This window comes from Trichechus manatus, unplaced genomic scaffold (assembly GCF_000243295.1).
Source record: "Trichechus manatus latirostris isolate Lorelei unplaced genomic scaffold, TriManLat1.0 scaffold00163, whole genome shotgun sequence".
Lineage (NCBI taxonomy): Eukaryota > Metazoa > Chordata > Mammalia > Sirenia > Trichechidae > Trichechus > Trichechus manatus.
The window spans coordinates 407,198-422,549 of NW_004444099.1; the positions used below are offsets into that span (position 1 = coordinate 407,198).

Consider the following 15,352-nt stretch of genomic DNA (forward strand, 5'->3'; position numbering starts at 1 on the left):
CCAGCCCACAGTGTCAAACATCTTTCTCTTCATTTGGTAGGGTTCTGGTCAGCTCATCCTTAGCCATCCAAGCTAGGTCACAATGGGTAGCAGCCTCAGGCTTGAGAGTTCATACACTCCTCTCAGCACTTCAGACAGCCCCTTCACACACTCTCATCTCTAGTCCCCTTGGGCTAGGTCAGTGGGTTTCACCCATAAACTGCAAGAGTCCCACAACTCCTTTTACTTCTGACCAGCCAGCCCTTCCTCTCACTGTCATCCCTAGCCCCTGTGGGCTGGGTCAACGAGTACCAATGGAACATGTCCAAACTAAGCCCATCTCTTCATTGCTGCATTTCCCCTACTTCCACTCATGAGTGGACCTAGGTGATCACCACAAGTGAGCAGACCAAGCTGTCTACTCGCTGACTCCCTTTAACTTCCAGTCCTAGAAGAGGGCTCCTTCTGATGGACACTGACTTTTCCTGCCTTGATGCGTACAACAACAAACTGCTTGCTCAAAATTCAAAAAGCAAAACAGTCACTTTTTTTTTTCCTTCAGCAAGTCCTGTCATCCTGCTGAGAAATCTTATATTCTCTCAGCATTTCTGGGTGGTTCTCCATGTCTTTTCAAGTAAGTGCAAAATCCGGGTAGGGCCCAGGTTTTCAACCTAAGCCCCAAATGTATACACAGGGCTACTGCATTTAGACCAACAACCTGTGTTTCACTCTGGCAAATCCTAGTTCCCCTTTTAGCATATCCAATCAAGTATTGACTGAAGGCGGGGTACACACTTTCTGTAATCTGTAATACCCAACATTCATTTCTATCCTACATTTAGGTCTGCTTTACTACACTAAGTAGGAGAAACATTCAATATCCATGGTACATCCAATTAAACACATAATCCTTTTTAAAACATTCCAGTTTCATCTTCTCTTCTCCTTGCCTTAACTATGTTCCCATTCATGTGCATATGGCCTTGGGCCTCTGGCTGGGTAGAACCAGAAGACCCTGCCCCCCAGTCAATCATCCTGCTTTTCTGGCCTGGCTTTGGCCCAGGCCAGTCCAGGTGGGGCTTCTCTCTCCCCTGCTGCAGCATAACTTTGCCTTCAGCCTTTACAAGCAACAGCAACCAAAGCAACTATCCAAGAATCAAAAGTTTCACTTCCCAATCTCCTTCTTTCTTTCTCTTACAAAGTCCTGTGCTTTCATGAGTCTGGAGCCATTACAAAGAATCCCACTCCTGGCACGAACTATAAAAAATGGCATAGGGGAGGTATCTGACCTCCTCCAACTCCACTAGGGGGAAGGAGAACCAAGATCAACAGCACAAGGCTGACTCCCATGAGGTGGAGAGTAGGTAAGCCTCCTCCCTCTGCCGTCTTTGCCAATTCTGACATCGACTGTCCCTCCCACAGCACTCTCTACTGGGTTCAATAATTCATTGCAGTGGCCACATAGAACTCATAGACCATACTCACGATTATGGGGTTTATTAGGGAAGTAACAGTTACAATTCAGGCTCAGGAATACAGTTCTCTTATCAGGACAGCGTCTCCCCAGCAATGCCCACAGGCATGTCTCTCCCTGGCCCTTGGCCTCTCCCCAAAGGCGCTCAGCTTTCTCTCTCCATGGGCTGGGAAGGCCACCATGCTGTCTCCTGCTGCCAGCTCTCTCCTGCCACCACTTCTCACTGTCTGCAAGGTTACAGCTTGCTCTTTTGGTCTCTTGCTTCCAGGAGCTTGTCAGTGCAGGGATCCCAGGTCCAAAGGATGCACTCTCACTCCTGGCTGTTCTTCCTTGGTGGTGGTAGGATCCTCCTCTTTGTTCTGGAATTGGCTCTCTTTTAAGGCAAAACTGACCAATCCCCTTGGTGGGTCACAATTACCCTATCACATAGTCCCGCACAGTCACCTGCATGGGAGTTATAAGCCAATGGCTAGAAAGGCCACACAAAAGTAATCAATTACATCGCAGCAGGAAATTAGGTTCTCATTTAACAATTTCTGTACATATTGTTCAGTGACATTGGTTACCTTCTTCATAGTATATCAGTATTCTTGTTATTTCCATTTTGGTTGTTCTGTTTCCATTAATCTAGCTTCCCTGTCCCCCCTAGCCTTCTCATCTTTGGTCTAAAGTAAATAACCATTTGGTTTCATCTAGACAATTATTTTGAGGAGCACAGTACTCACAGGTGATATTATTTATTTTATGGACCAATCTGTCATTTGGCTGAAAGGTGATCTCTGGGAGTGGATTGAGTTCCAAGTGTAAGAAGTATTTTAATAGAAGTATGTTAATACTTCTTAGTGTCTTGATAGTCTTCAGGGTTCATCTAGTTTCTGCTGATCCAGTAAGTCTGGGTTTTATTTAGGAATTTGAGGTTCGTCCTACATTTTTCTCCCATTCTATCCGGGACCGTCTATTGAGTCCCTGATCAGAATGGTCAGTAGTGGTGGCTGGGCACCATCTAGTTCTTCTGGTCTCAAGGTAGGTGATGTCATTGTTCGTGTAGACTGTTGGTTTTGTAGACTAGTTTCTTCTTTGAATCTTTAGTTTTCTTCTTTTCCTTTAGCTCTCCAGACGAGTAGAGACCAATGGTTGTATCTTAGATGGCTGCTCGCACGCTTTTAAGACCCCAGACGCTACTCACCAAATTAGGATATAGAACATTGTCTTTATGAATTATATTATGCCAGTTGACTGAGTTGCTGCACGAGACTATGGTCCTAAGCCCTCAAACCCAGTAGACTAATCCTGTGAGGTATTTGGCTGTGTTTAGGAAGTGTCCATAACTATGCCCCCTATGTGTTTAATTTACACTTGAAAATATGTGCAGAGGCTAGTCATTGTTGATGACTGTACAGAAACTGTAAAATGTTTTTTAAGCAGGACACTTCTGGCCAAAACTAAAGCACTGTGATGTAGAAATGCCTATACTATGATCGAGAAAAGTTTAATCACATTTAATATGTAACCTATCAATGGATATTAGTCTAATCCTTTTTTCTTATCTTCTTTTGGTATGTGATTTGGGCTGTGATCCTCTGAAATACAGCCTTAACCTGTATTTTTTAGTATCTTCTAGTCTTCTCGTAGAAGTTTTCTATACTTGCCAAACTAGTTTTTATTACATAGCCTCCAGTAACTTCTCCCTTCTTTTGTCTAATGGCAGTTAACTATTGTAGTGATGGTTCCCTTAGTATTTAATGTCAGAGCTTTTCTAAGATGGAGTCCTGGGTGGTACAAATGGTTAAAGTGCTTGGCTGCCAACCAAAAGGTTAGAGGTTCTAGTTCACCCAGAGATACCGCGGAAGAAAGGCCTAGGAACCTACTTCTGAAAAATCAGCTGTTAAGAACCCTGTGAAGCACAGTTCTACTTTGACACCCATAGGTTCACTGTGAGTTGGAATAGACTTGATGACAACTGGTGGTTTTATTCTGAGATACTAGATGATTTCCTTGTAAAGTGTATATATGTTCTCTTTTCAACAAGGAGGTTAGCTTCAACATTATCTTAAACTTTTTTAATAAGCCATTCCACAGCTCTCTCAGTGTAGGTACTTGATATTTTTGAATGCATCTTGCAATCTGCTTGTTCTCTCCTTAGACATTAATGATGTCAAACGGCTGAAGCCTGGGTACCTAGAAGCTACTGTGGACTGGTTTAGAAGGTACAAGGTTCCTGATGGAAAACCAGAGAACCAGTTTGCTTTCAATGCGGAATTTAAAGATAAGGTAATAAATGTCATTCAGATCTGTAGCTTTAGACCTATTTGTTTTCATACTTATAATTGAATCATATTGTTACCATCTAAAGGAGCCCTGGTGGTGCAGTGGTTAAAGTACTCGGCTGCTAACCAAAAGATCGGTGGTTTGAACCCACCAGCCGCTCCACAGGAGAAAGATGTGACACTCTGCTTACGTAAAGATTTATAACCTTGGAAACCCTATGGGGTCACTATGAGTTGGACTCAACTTGGCGGCAGTGGGTGGGTGGGTTACCATCTAAAGACTATGTGATCCATAAAACAAATATCAGAGATTTTTGTTTACTTATTTATTTAAATATTCTCTTTCATTTCTGACCCAAGGAAGTGATTCAAAAGGGACAAAATATCAGACTTTGGGAAATGTTGATAATGGTAAAATTTTAATAATAGGAAAAGAACACTTTTCCATAATTGTAATGCATATCTCTTCAAATTATAGGATTTTGCAATTGATATTATTAAAAGCATGCATGACTATTGGAAAGCACTGGTCACTAAGAAAACTGATGGAAAAGGAATCAGTTGGTAAGTCCTCCTTTCTGCATGTTTAACACACGAAGCAGACCAGCTTGCTCCACAGGCTTTAATAACCGAAGGACACTGTACCATTACGTCCACTTAGAACAGAGATAACTGACTCTGTCAGTCAGCGCTCAATTGAATAGGAAGATAAAATCCATACACAACAACTGAAAAGGACCTGTAACATCTCTGAACAGGTACAAGCTAAAACTGTAAAGGAGACAGTGAGACCAGAGCTGTGGGAAGGTAACTGGGAAAGAATGCTCAGAATACAGTGGTTAAAATGAGGTGGAGTGCAAGGGTTAGTGCTCTCTGATGTGGATATGTAAGATGCATCACAGCTAAACCAGTATCTACCCTGTGCACCGAATTTACTACCATTAAAAATAATAGCGAATGTTTATTGAGCAGTTAATAGGCTCCAGGCACCTAACTGAGGTTTAGGGAGATTAAACTTAACCATGGTTACACCACAACAAATGTTGGAGCTAAGACTCATACCCAAGACTATCTGGCCTCCAAACCCGTGTTCTTAATCAGTACAGTAGACTTCCTCTTAGTTATTTAAAGATTTATAAGTGGATGCCCACTGTGTGTACTTCACATGCAGCTTATCTCAGAAGTGGTTCCCAGATCTCAAGCAGCTACAAGACTACCAGAATGAGGACCCCAAGCAGTAGCAGTAATCCGTCCACGGGTGCTATGTTCATCCAATCTGATTGAGTCGCACACACGAGACACTTAGCATAGTGTTAGCAAAGTGAAAACCATTTATTACTCACAGATAACATCATTACTCACATATAACAGCAACCTAAGTAACTATAGGAAACTCGGGTAGCGTAGCGGTTAAGACCTACGGCTGCTAACCAAAAGGTCGGCAGTTCGAATCCACCACGTGCTCCTTGGAAACCCTATGGGTCAGTTCTGTTCTGTCCTGTAGGGTTGCTATGAGTCGGAATCGACTCAACGGCAACGGGTTTTAGGGTTTAAGTAACCATAATCCCTTGGCCATTTGTCCTTTCTCCTCCAAAATCCCATGCTTCCCTAAGTCAGGAGTCGTTGCTTTGAATCCCACTTCTGCTGACGCTAATTTATAAGGTCAGGGTCTCTAAGCAGTAAACCAGACCAGAGAACTTTCAGCTCCCCTGCCCTGGTCAGTCCAGACCCCAGCTGCTGCACATAGCCGGTTCTCTCTCCTGGGGCTGGGTCAGCAAGTGCCTCCTGGATGCTAGGGAGTCTTCCCTCACTTCACACGACTCCCCCCACTTCAGACCAGCCGGCCTCACTACTCCCTTAGGTCCAATAATTTATTACAATGACTCACCAACTCCTAGGAAAGGGGCTGCCTTTAATTCAGCAGAGAAGGGATACAAACACCAAAAGAAAAGGGTGAGGTCGGGGAGGGGTCTCAGCACAGAGCCCCCCTGGTCTGTCATCATGCAGGAAGCACCACTGAGCGGCCATCTTCTGAGCCTTTTATTGGCCTCCTGCCTGAGGCCCGTTGCTTATGCACGAGGCCTCACTGAGGCTGCATCATGCCTCTGGAGGTGGGCCCTCTGGGTCTGGTCAGCAGGACTGTTAGCTTCAGGTGCTTCCCAGCTCTTCTTGATCCCAGGACCAAGGGCCACATTGTTTGCTATAAAGGAGTTTCACACTTCCCACCGTCATCACTTGCCTACTGGTTTTCTGGAAATATAGTCAATGCACTAGACCAGAGAAAGAAATAAGATGTAAGAATATTGGAAAAGGGGGAACAGATTTGTACATATTTTTGCAGATGGGTATGATTGTGTACCCAGAAGACCCTAGAGGAAATAATTCAGCAAGGTAACTGATTTCAGAATGAATATATGTCCACTGATAGGTGTCTATGCAAACTAACAGAAACTGTAATGGAAGAAAAGATCCCATATAAAATAGTATTTTAAAAAAAGAAAACGTAAATCTGTACGACCCAGAAGAAGAAAACTTTGACTCTACTGAGGAATATAAAAGATGTTAAATAGAAAGATTAGCATTTAGTTTCATCTAGAAAAATGTGTATGTGAGGATAGCCAGGAAAATTCTGAAAAATTAAGCATAGTGGTAGTGGGAAGGAGTGTTAATTATTGTAGCTGCATATTGTTTTATTAGCTGTAAGTTTGGTATTGAGGAAAAAAGACAAGTTATTTAGTTCTGTTAGGGTTCAGGAGACCTAAAATAAACCTAAAGATGTAGAGGAATTTAGTTTATAATAAAGTATTTTGGATCAGTGATTTTGGATTAACTGGCTGTTTAGGAAGAAAATAAGACTAGGTCTCTAACTCACTCCTTACAGCAGAGATGTAAACGCAACAGCCGACATGTTCTGATGGGTTGTTGTGTGTTGTTTTTAAAATGCACTCTCACTGGGCAGGTGCTATGTGCATGTAAGCAGCCTAGCCTCAGTTTTGTGACTTCAGCCTGCTTTACACCCGTATGTTCCTGTGTGTTGTCTGCTGGCATTTGAGTTTGCACCCCTTGTCTTATATTTAATTCCAGATAGATAAAAAGTTCACGTGTTAAAAAAAGTTCTAGGAAAAGCATAGGTGAATTTATTTATTAGCTTGTATTAGGAAAGGCCTTTCCAAACACAACACAAAACTCAAAGTACATAAAAGAAAGATTTACTTACAATATTGTTTTTTATGTATCAGAAGAGAATTTTCCCAGTTGTTTAATTTTTTGTTACAACATGTGACAGAGAGCTAAATTATCAGGTTATTGTATAACTCCTAAGAGAATTTTTTGTTACTGTGACTTGTGACTACATTTGTTTTATTTAACAGCATGAATACAACAGTGTCTGAGAGCCCCTTCAAGTGTGACCCTGATGCTGCCAAAGCCATTGTGGATGCTGTATGTAAAAGTTTCCTTTTAAAAAAAACAGTTGATGACTAAAAAATGTACTAAGTGCGGAGAGAAGTACTTCTTTCAACAAATATGCATATTACTGTGTGAAGTCTTGTAATTATAAGCCATGAGCACGTACAGGTCGACATTTGAGGGGAGAAGATGAGGAGTGGTTCTAGTGAGCCATAAAGTGGGCAGATAGTAAAGTAGTATAATTTGTAAAAATCAAAATGATCTGAGAATGTACCGAGTAACCTGAGTGTCTATGTACTTTTTATAAGCCATTTTCCACAAGAGAACCAATGCGAGTTTACTTGGCCTGGTTATAGCAAGGACTGAGGAATTTATCAAATTTTCAGTGCCATTGTAGGTGTGGTTTATAATACTAGAAAAAACCTTTCTTGAGAGGTAATAAACCATCCATCAGAGAAATAATTTTGGTTTTGTACTATTTTTAATTATCTGATTTGGATTAGCCAAAAGACTGGTTTATTCTAATTTACAATATTAATTAAGAAAACAAAAAAAAATGAAGTCTGACTTTTTTCTGCCTTGTACGTGAGATAGTAGAAGGAAAAAGGACAATTTAACAGTGAAACCCCTTATATTTAGACTTATCATTATTTATATATGAATCCTGACGCTTAAAGTTGATATGAATAAGAAAAATAGGAAGCCAGTATTATGTTAGCTAGTAGTTAGCTGTTTTAACTTTTCTGTGAGAACACTTCGTTCACATTTTATGTTTATGTATACATATAAAATCATTATATGTGTATAAAACTGTTTTTATTCTTTATTTCTTTTATAAAAATTTTTTTTATTATTTATTCTCCTGTATGTCATTAAAGGAGCCCTGGTGGAGCAGTGGTTAAGCATTCAGCTGCTAACCAAAAGGTTGGCAGTTTGAATCCACCAACTGCTCCTTGGAAACCCTACGGGGCAGTTGTACTCTGTCCTGTAGGGTCACTGTGAGCTGGAATTGACTCGACGGCAACGAGTTTGGTTTTGTTTTTTGGTGTCATTCAAAGCCAGGAGGCCTTTACTTTGTTAGTGTCTCTTAGCAGTGGAGCAAACCTTCATAGTTCCTATATGTTATAAATTATTTTTAAAGCCTAAAAATTGACATAGTCTTCTGTTCAGATTCTGTTTAATTTTCGTGTCAGTATACTTTTTAGCTGATTTTTCTGTGGGACTAGCTAATACATTTTGATATTTTATTTTAGTTACCACCACCTTGTGAATCTGCCTGCACAATACCAACAGATGGTAAGATCTACATTTCAGTAAAATTACATTAAAAAATGATGTGTATGTGTGGGGAAAAACATTTGTATATACATACCACATACATATGGTATGGAGAGGGGGAAAGAAGGGGAAAAGAGAAAGCTTATTGGAGTTCATAGTATATGTGACAGGAAAGGTAGGCTGCTACATACCACTTTTATTGCCACCTTCTACCACAGCAGTTTCTAAACTGTGAGCGGCTGTATTCCCGAGTCCTATAGATGCCTTGTGGACGCTGGGAGGGACCCTGAGCAGCTCTGCTTCTCTCTCCTTTTGTATGTTAGAATTCTCTGTAAGGTTCTTCTGTGAGAAAAGGGTTCTGTCACTTAAAAAACAAGTTTGCAAATCACACTTCTGTAGGATTCACATCAAGAATAGGGAAGCCCGAAGGAAAACACTGACAAATTAACCTGCTTTTTGCTGTAGTGAAACTTTGTGTCTATGTATGTTTGTATTAAAGTAACCCATGGTAGGATTCATTAAAGCAAGTATATTTTTATTGCTTATTTTATTGTTACATGTTGAGAGTAATCGTTGATTCATATCAGGAATTCTAATTTGTTTTTCTTTTCTCTGAATACAGTGGACAAATGGTTCCATCACCAGAAAAACTAATGAAATTTCTCTGCCTGGAATACAAGCTGATATTGCTGCATTGTTTTCATCTGGAAGTATTAGAAGCAAAAGTAGTTGCTTTTCAAAGATTTACATTTACAGAATTAATCTAAAGCAAATTCTGCTGTGACCAATCCCATGTATTCAGAATATTATCTGGCTAAAAGCATTTCTCATATCTCAACTAAGATAACTTAATACATGCTTATATGTCAAAATGGTTGCTGTAATTTGGAAAATTTGGTAGTCGTTTGTGAATAGATGTTCAAGATAAGCGCATAGTGGATGTATATGTGCCGTGTGTTAGGAAATAAAATTATTTTGCTGAAACTCTGTTTAGGGTATTTTTATTTTAATCTGAAGCCTGACATTGCCAAGCAGGCATAGGTACCTTTTGATGTTCCATTTCAACCAGTGATCTTAAAATTCAGTTTTCTAATTATTGGGCTAAAACTGATTGCTCCTTTTTAGGAACCTGAGGATGACATCTCTTTTCCTTAGAGTAGTCTCGATACTGTGCTTTATTACCTAGTTCCTGACATCCCGACGTAGAGCTGAAGCTTTTTTTAATTTAGATCATATTCGCAGCAAGCACACACTCACCTTTTGAAGTGATATAGTTACTTTGTTTACTTCTCTAATAAACTGATTGGATCCTTAAGTTACTCACATTACATTCTGAGTTACCAAGTAGGATAGCTTTGTGATTAAGGTCATGGGCTTTGTTGCTGGACAGACCTGAGCTTGAATCTCAGCCCATCTACTTACTAGCCTTGTAATCTTAGGTCAGTTATCAACCACTCTAAACCTAAATTCCCTCAGCTACAAAACAGACATTTTTCATGTAATGACATGTAGTAAGCATTCCAATTTTTTTTTATTGAAATTTTTCTTGAGATAATTGTAGATCCACATGCAGTTGTAATGAGTAATATGGACAGACTCCTTGTACACTTTGCCCGGTTTCCCACCAATGGTAACATTTTGTAAACTAGCATGTCACATCCAGGACATTAATACTGATACAGTCCACCAGTCTTCCACAGATATCCCCAGTGGTACATGTACTCCATTGTGCTGTACAAGCTCCTCTCTCTAGAAAGCTGTCATTCCACTGTTAAAGCAAGGAAATGCATTATACTCTCAAGGAGAAGTTCTAGGTATGTGGAAAGCTTCTTCATCCATGATGCTGGATAAAAGTTGTCTGTATGGTACAACCAAAAAGAATTCCTAACTCTTTGGACCACAGCCATTCAACACACAGTTCTTGAGATGTGGCTTTGTGCCAAGCACTGTTTCAGGTACTGGAGACACAGTGATGAGCAAGACAGACGAAGTCACTTTTAATAGTCCATTAGATTAGGTTACGCACAACCATTTCTAAAATCTCAGTGACTTAAAAAACCAAAAGTTGGCTTTTCACACCAGGCGTGCTCTGCCCCCGGGCAGCTGTCCTCCTCCATGTGATAGCTCAGCATCACACCTCCACGTTAACAGGGACCTTCTCCTGTTGATGGCTATGAGAGGAAGAAAGTGTTGGAGTCTTGCACTGGTAATTACGTGCTTCTGCCCAGAAGTGACACACATCACAGATGTTCAGATTTCATTGGCTAATGCAAGCCTCATGGCCACAGCTAACCTCAAGGAGGTGGGGTAGTGCCCAGAAGGAGGGGACACAGAAATATTGGTGAGCAGCACTACTGTCCACCACAGTCCTATTCTCGTGGAAGACAGAGCACTTTTCACCTGACGTGCTACATAATTATGATATTTGTCTGCCTCCCTTCACGAGCATGTAGCTTCCAAAAGAGCAGACTTTTTTTTTTTTCTTTTTTTATTGTACTTCAGGTGAAAGTTTACAGAACAAATATTTTCTCATTAAACAGTACACATTATTTTATGACATTGGTTAACAACCCCACGATATGTCAACATGCTCCCTTCTTGGCCTTGGAGGACCCCTTTATTTTTGGTGAAAATATACATAGCCAAAGATACACCATTTCAAAAATTTCTACATGTACAATTCAGTTACGTCAATTACGTTCTTCCAGTTGTGCTGCTATTCTCACTTTAGATGAAGGTTTACAGAACAAAATAGTTTCTCATTAAACAGTTAGTACACATATTGCCCTATGACAATGGTTAACAACCCCGCGACATGTCAGCACTGTCCTTACTCAACCTTGGGTTCCCTTTCACCAGCTTTCCTGTCCCCTTCTGCCTTCTAGTCCTTGTCCCTGGACTGCTGTGCCTCATTAGTCCTGTTTTGTTTTATGGGGCTGTCCAATCCCTGGCTGAACGGTGAACCTCAGGAGTGACTTCACCACTGAGCTAAAAGGGTGCCTGGGGGCCATACTCTCGGGGTTTCTCCAGTCTCTGTCAGGCCAGTAAGTCTGGTCTTTTTTTGTGTGAAAAGAGCGGAATTTTTTTGGCCTATTTTTCCTACTGACGTGTCTCAAATGCCTAGAAATTATTGTGGAACAAGATGAATGAATGATGTTGGGAAACCAGCTAGGCTATTGCAGTATTCCTGGTAGGAAATGAAGACTTGGGCCCAGGTGAGAGCTGGGGACATGGAGAGAGCAAAGTAGATCAACATATTCCTGAGGTAATGCCAACAGGTCTTGCTAATAGTTCGAAGGCAGGAGATGAGGAAAGGAAAGTACTGAAGAAGAGCTCCTAGACTTTTGGCTTGAACTGTGGAGTAGGTGATGTTCCATTTGTTGAGCAGGGAGATACTTTGAAAGGAGTGAGTTTGGAGGTGAAAGCAATAGTTCCTTTGAGAAGTGATGGATTTGAGGTGTCTGTTAGATACCCTACTGGCACATGTCAAGGAGGCGGTTGGATAATCAAGATTAGAATTCTTCATTCTTATTATAAGACAAAAACCAGTTGAAACCAGTTGCCATCGAGTCAATTTTGACTCACGGTGAACCCATGTGTCAGAGTAGAACTGTGCTCCATAGGGTTTTCAGTGGCTGATTTTTCAAAAGTAGACCACCAGGCCTTTCTTCTGAGGTGCCTCTGGGTAGACTCAAACTGCCAACTTTCCAGTTACCAGCCAAGCACATTTAACAGTTTGTACCACTGAGGGACTCACTTATGAAACAGCATAGCATTAAAGGAAAAAAAATTCAAACGTGCCCATGTTCCTACCAACAATAGATATACTTTAATTTCATATTTCTTTATTCGACAAATCTCAAATGACCAGCCAGTGTGTGTGTACCACTGGGTCCTACGCATGTAAGTAGACGCAGTAGATATGGCCTCAGCTTTTGTGGAGTTTAGTGTGTTTCCTCTTCATGTTTATGTGTGCTAGAGCTTTGATGTGATTGTGACATTGTACATACAGCCCAGCAGAGCCAGGAGGACCCAGAGGCCTATGGAGCATGACAAATTATGATGACAGGTCTGCAGTGCCAGCTGACCAAGCCCTCTGAGGCATTTAATTCCTCAAAGTACCAAGAAGCCTCCTAGACAGGAACTCAGCCTGAGGGAATCAAGTGGAACCAATAAGCACAAGGACGACGGGTTGCCAAGTTGGGGCAAAGATTTTGAGGACTGCATAGTTTGTCTCAGGATTGTCCCTTGCCCAGTCTCCATGGATTCTTATCCAAAGCCCAGGGAGATAAACCCATGAAAGTCTGAATAAAAAGTAAATAATGTACATTTCTGTGAGAAAGCAGGAGTAGCAGGCAGTCTGCTCTGTGGAAGGGTGTGTCTGTTGTATGTTCTGTTGGTTGAGGAGGGCCATGTGGTCAATGCCAGGAGCAGAAGGGGGCTCTAGCAACTTGCGTGCCACATCCCATTGCCTAGGTTAAATGCCAGGAACTGTCAGAATCTTTCCTGGAACCCAGACTGAGCAAGGAGAGGACATCAAGCTAGCTGGAAGGACTACCCCCAGGGACCTCCCAAACTGATGGAGAGGGACTAGAATTAGAAATTTTGCTTATTGGGGTTGAACCAGAGAAATGATGTTGAATTAATAGACTCCATTAGAATATGTCCTGGAAAAGTGTGGATTCCTTCTTTGTTCTGCTCTCATTTTTGTTCATTATCATTGCTGCATAACAAGCCACCCCAAACTGTCGCATAAAGCAATGACCATTTCTCTATGCCCATGGATTCCATGGGTTGTGTATTCAGGAATGGGATTGCTGGGATGGCTTATCTCTGCTCCACAATGATTGGGACCTCACCTGGGAAGACAGCATGGGACAGGGATTGTCTGAAGCTTGCTTACTCACATGACTCGTAGTTGACCATACCTGTTGGCAATGACCTCAGTTGTCGCCGTTGGCTGTAACACCTACATGTGGTCTTTCCATGTGGCTTCTTGAGTGTCCCCACAGTGTGGTGGCTGGGTTCCAAAAATTAGTGTCCCAAGTGAACCAGGCAGAAGCTGTATCGCCTCTTATGACCTAGTTTTAGAAGTCACAAAGCATCACTTCTGCCATAATTATAAGCCACCCCAAATTCAAAGGGAGAGAACATAGACCCCACTTCTTGATGGCAGCAGCGTCAAAGTCACATTGTAAGAAGAGGTTGTGGGATAGGAGGTATTATTATTGCAACTGTTCTTGGAAATACAGTATTACACACTTTTCAGCAACAGTTTCCCTTGGAATAAAGGAAACAACATTTAGTGAAAATGCCAGGTACTTAGACATGTTATCTCTTCAATACACAGATAAGTAATCTTATCTTTTTTAATGAGGGAAAAAAAGAGATTCAGAGAACCTGAATAATTTTTGCCCAAGATCACTCAGAAGGTGGTGGAGGCAGGACTTAAGCCCAGGTCATCTGACTTTGAGACCAGTGGTTCATCCACTGTTTTATGTTGTTTCTCAGTCTGCACAATCTTCATTAATCAGTATCAATGTTCCATGAAACGGATGTCTCATTATCTACTTAGATATTCCCCTTTACTTAAATTTGGTTGTTTCTAATGTTTTAGCTCTTCGGTATCTTTAGCGTAGTTTTTTTCTTTGAAATTGTTTTCTAAGGATACATTTCCAGGGGGTAGATTGCAGGGTCGTGGCTTTGTTCTCTTATACTGAGATTTCATTTACTGCAAAGGTTTGGCCAGGTTTCAGTGCAGCGAATGATTGTATCTTTTTTTCATGGTCTTGCAAGTCAGACTGAACGATATAACCCTGAGCAAGTTACTTACTCCATCTGAGCTTTAGTTTTCCTATCTGTAAAATGGTGATAATACCATCATCACACGGTTGGTGTGATAATCAAATAAGGGGATGTATATGAAGGGCCTAGCCCAGTGCCGGTGTCACAGTCGGTGCCCCAGGAGTGCTGGTTGTTGATAGTCATAATCTCAACAACACTGAGTGTAATAGTGCATTTTGCAGAAGGGAACCTGAAGCATCGGCCCAGTTGTGTAAAGAGTCCAAATGAGAACACAAACTGGAAATTCAAAAATCATTTTCATCATTACTGAACCCAGACCTGCAAGTGCTGTGGCTCTAGTAGCAATTATTTCCTGTCTGATAAGCATATTCGCTCTGCAAGGGCCTAAATGGTGTTTTTGCACATACCGTTCTTTACACGGAGAAAAAGAGGCACCTCCTGCTTTCTGGGAGTCTCCCTGCAGGAGGCGATTTGCTTTTACATTGACAGGAATGCTGTGCAAATTGCTTCCTGGTGGAAAAGTATTTATTTAAGAGTTAAACATTTGAATCAGTTGCCACAAGGTTCATTGCTGCCTCTGTTGGTCTTTGGGATCCTTTCTTCGGTTATTACAAAACCTTTAGAAGAATAGAAAATACTCACCAGGAATAAGATTAAGCAATGAAAAGCACAAGGTTATGTGGCAATCTGAATTATAAAAGGAGCAATTTTGGAAATACTATTAAAATGTTAAATTCGTACTTTACTCTTTGAGTCAGCAATTCTACTCCACAATTTCATTCCACAGAACAGTCGAGAAAGCGCACAGTATATGGCAGCCTTGTTTGTAAAAGCAAAACCTGGAAATATATCTAAACGTCCAACAGAAGAATGGTTAAATATATTACCCATCCCATGCAGCAGTTACAGAGGTCACTGCAGGGGCGAATTTGGAAAAGCTGTTCAAAATATATGAGTGAAAAGAGAAAGTTGAAGAACTTCAGAGCAGGGGCCATCAAACTATGGCCTGCATGCCTAATCCAGCCCACAGCCTGTTTCGTAAATACAATTTTATCGGAAATGAGCTACGCCCATTCATTTACAAGTGCCTGTGGCTGTCTTCTTACTACAACAGCAGAATTGAGTAGTTGGGACAGAGGCC

The 15,352-nt window shown here is 41.2% G+C and overlaps 1 protein-coding gene across 2 annotated transcripts in view; it reads left to right on the forward strand.

The window, feature by feature from the left end:
* PPA1 (inorganic pyrophosphatase 1) overlaps nucleotides 1–9,699 on the forward strand; it is a 34,957-nt gene extending 25,258 nt beyond the window's left edge. Inside the window, exons 7-11 of one of the 2 annotated variants that reach the window (XM_004386372.1) lie at nucleotides 3,597–3,724; nucleotides 4,199–4,284; nucleotides 7,092–7,161; nucleotides 8,382–8,424; nucleotides 9,029–9,392. In XM_004386372.1, the coding sequence (XP_004386429.1) occupies nucleotides 3,597–3,724; nucleotides 4,199–4,284; nucleotides 7,092–7,161; nucleotides 8,382–8,424; nucleotides 9,029–9,060 (359 nt within the window). In that variant the 3' untranslated portion in view covers nucleotides 9,061–9,392. Of the gene's footprint in view, nucleotides 1–3,596; nucleotides 3,725–4,198; nucleotides 4,285–7,091; nucleotides 7,162–8,381; nucleotides 8,425–9,028 lie in introns of both variants that reach the window. The other variant, XM_023740722.1, reaches the window with a different exon arrangement.
* Nucleotides 9,700–15,352: the final 5,653 nt, after the last annotated feature.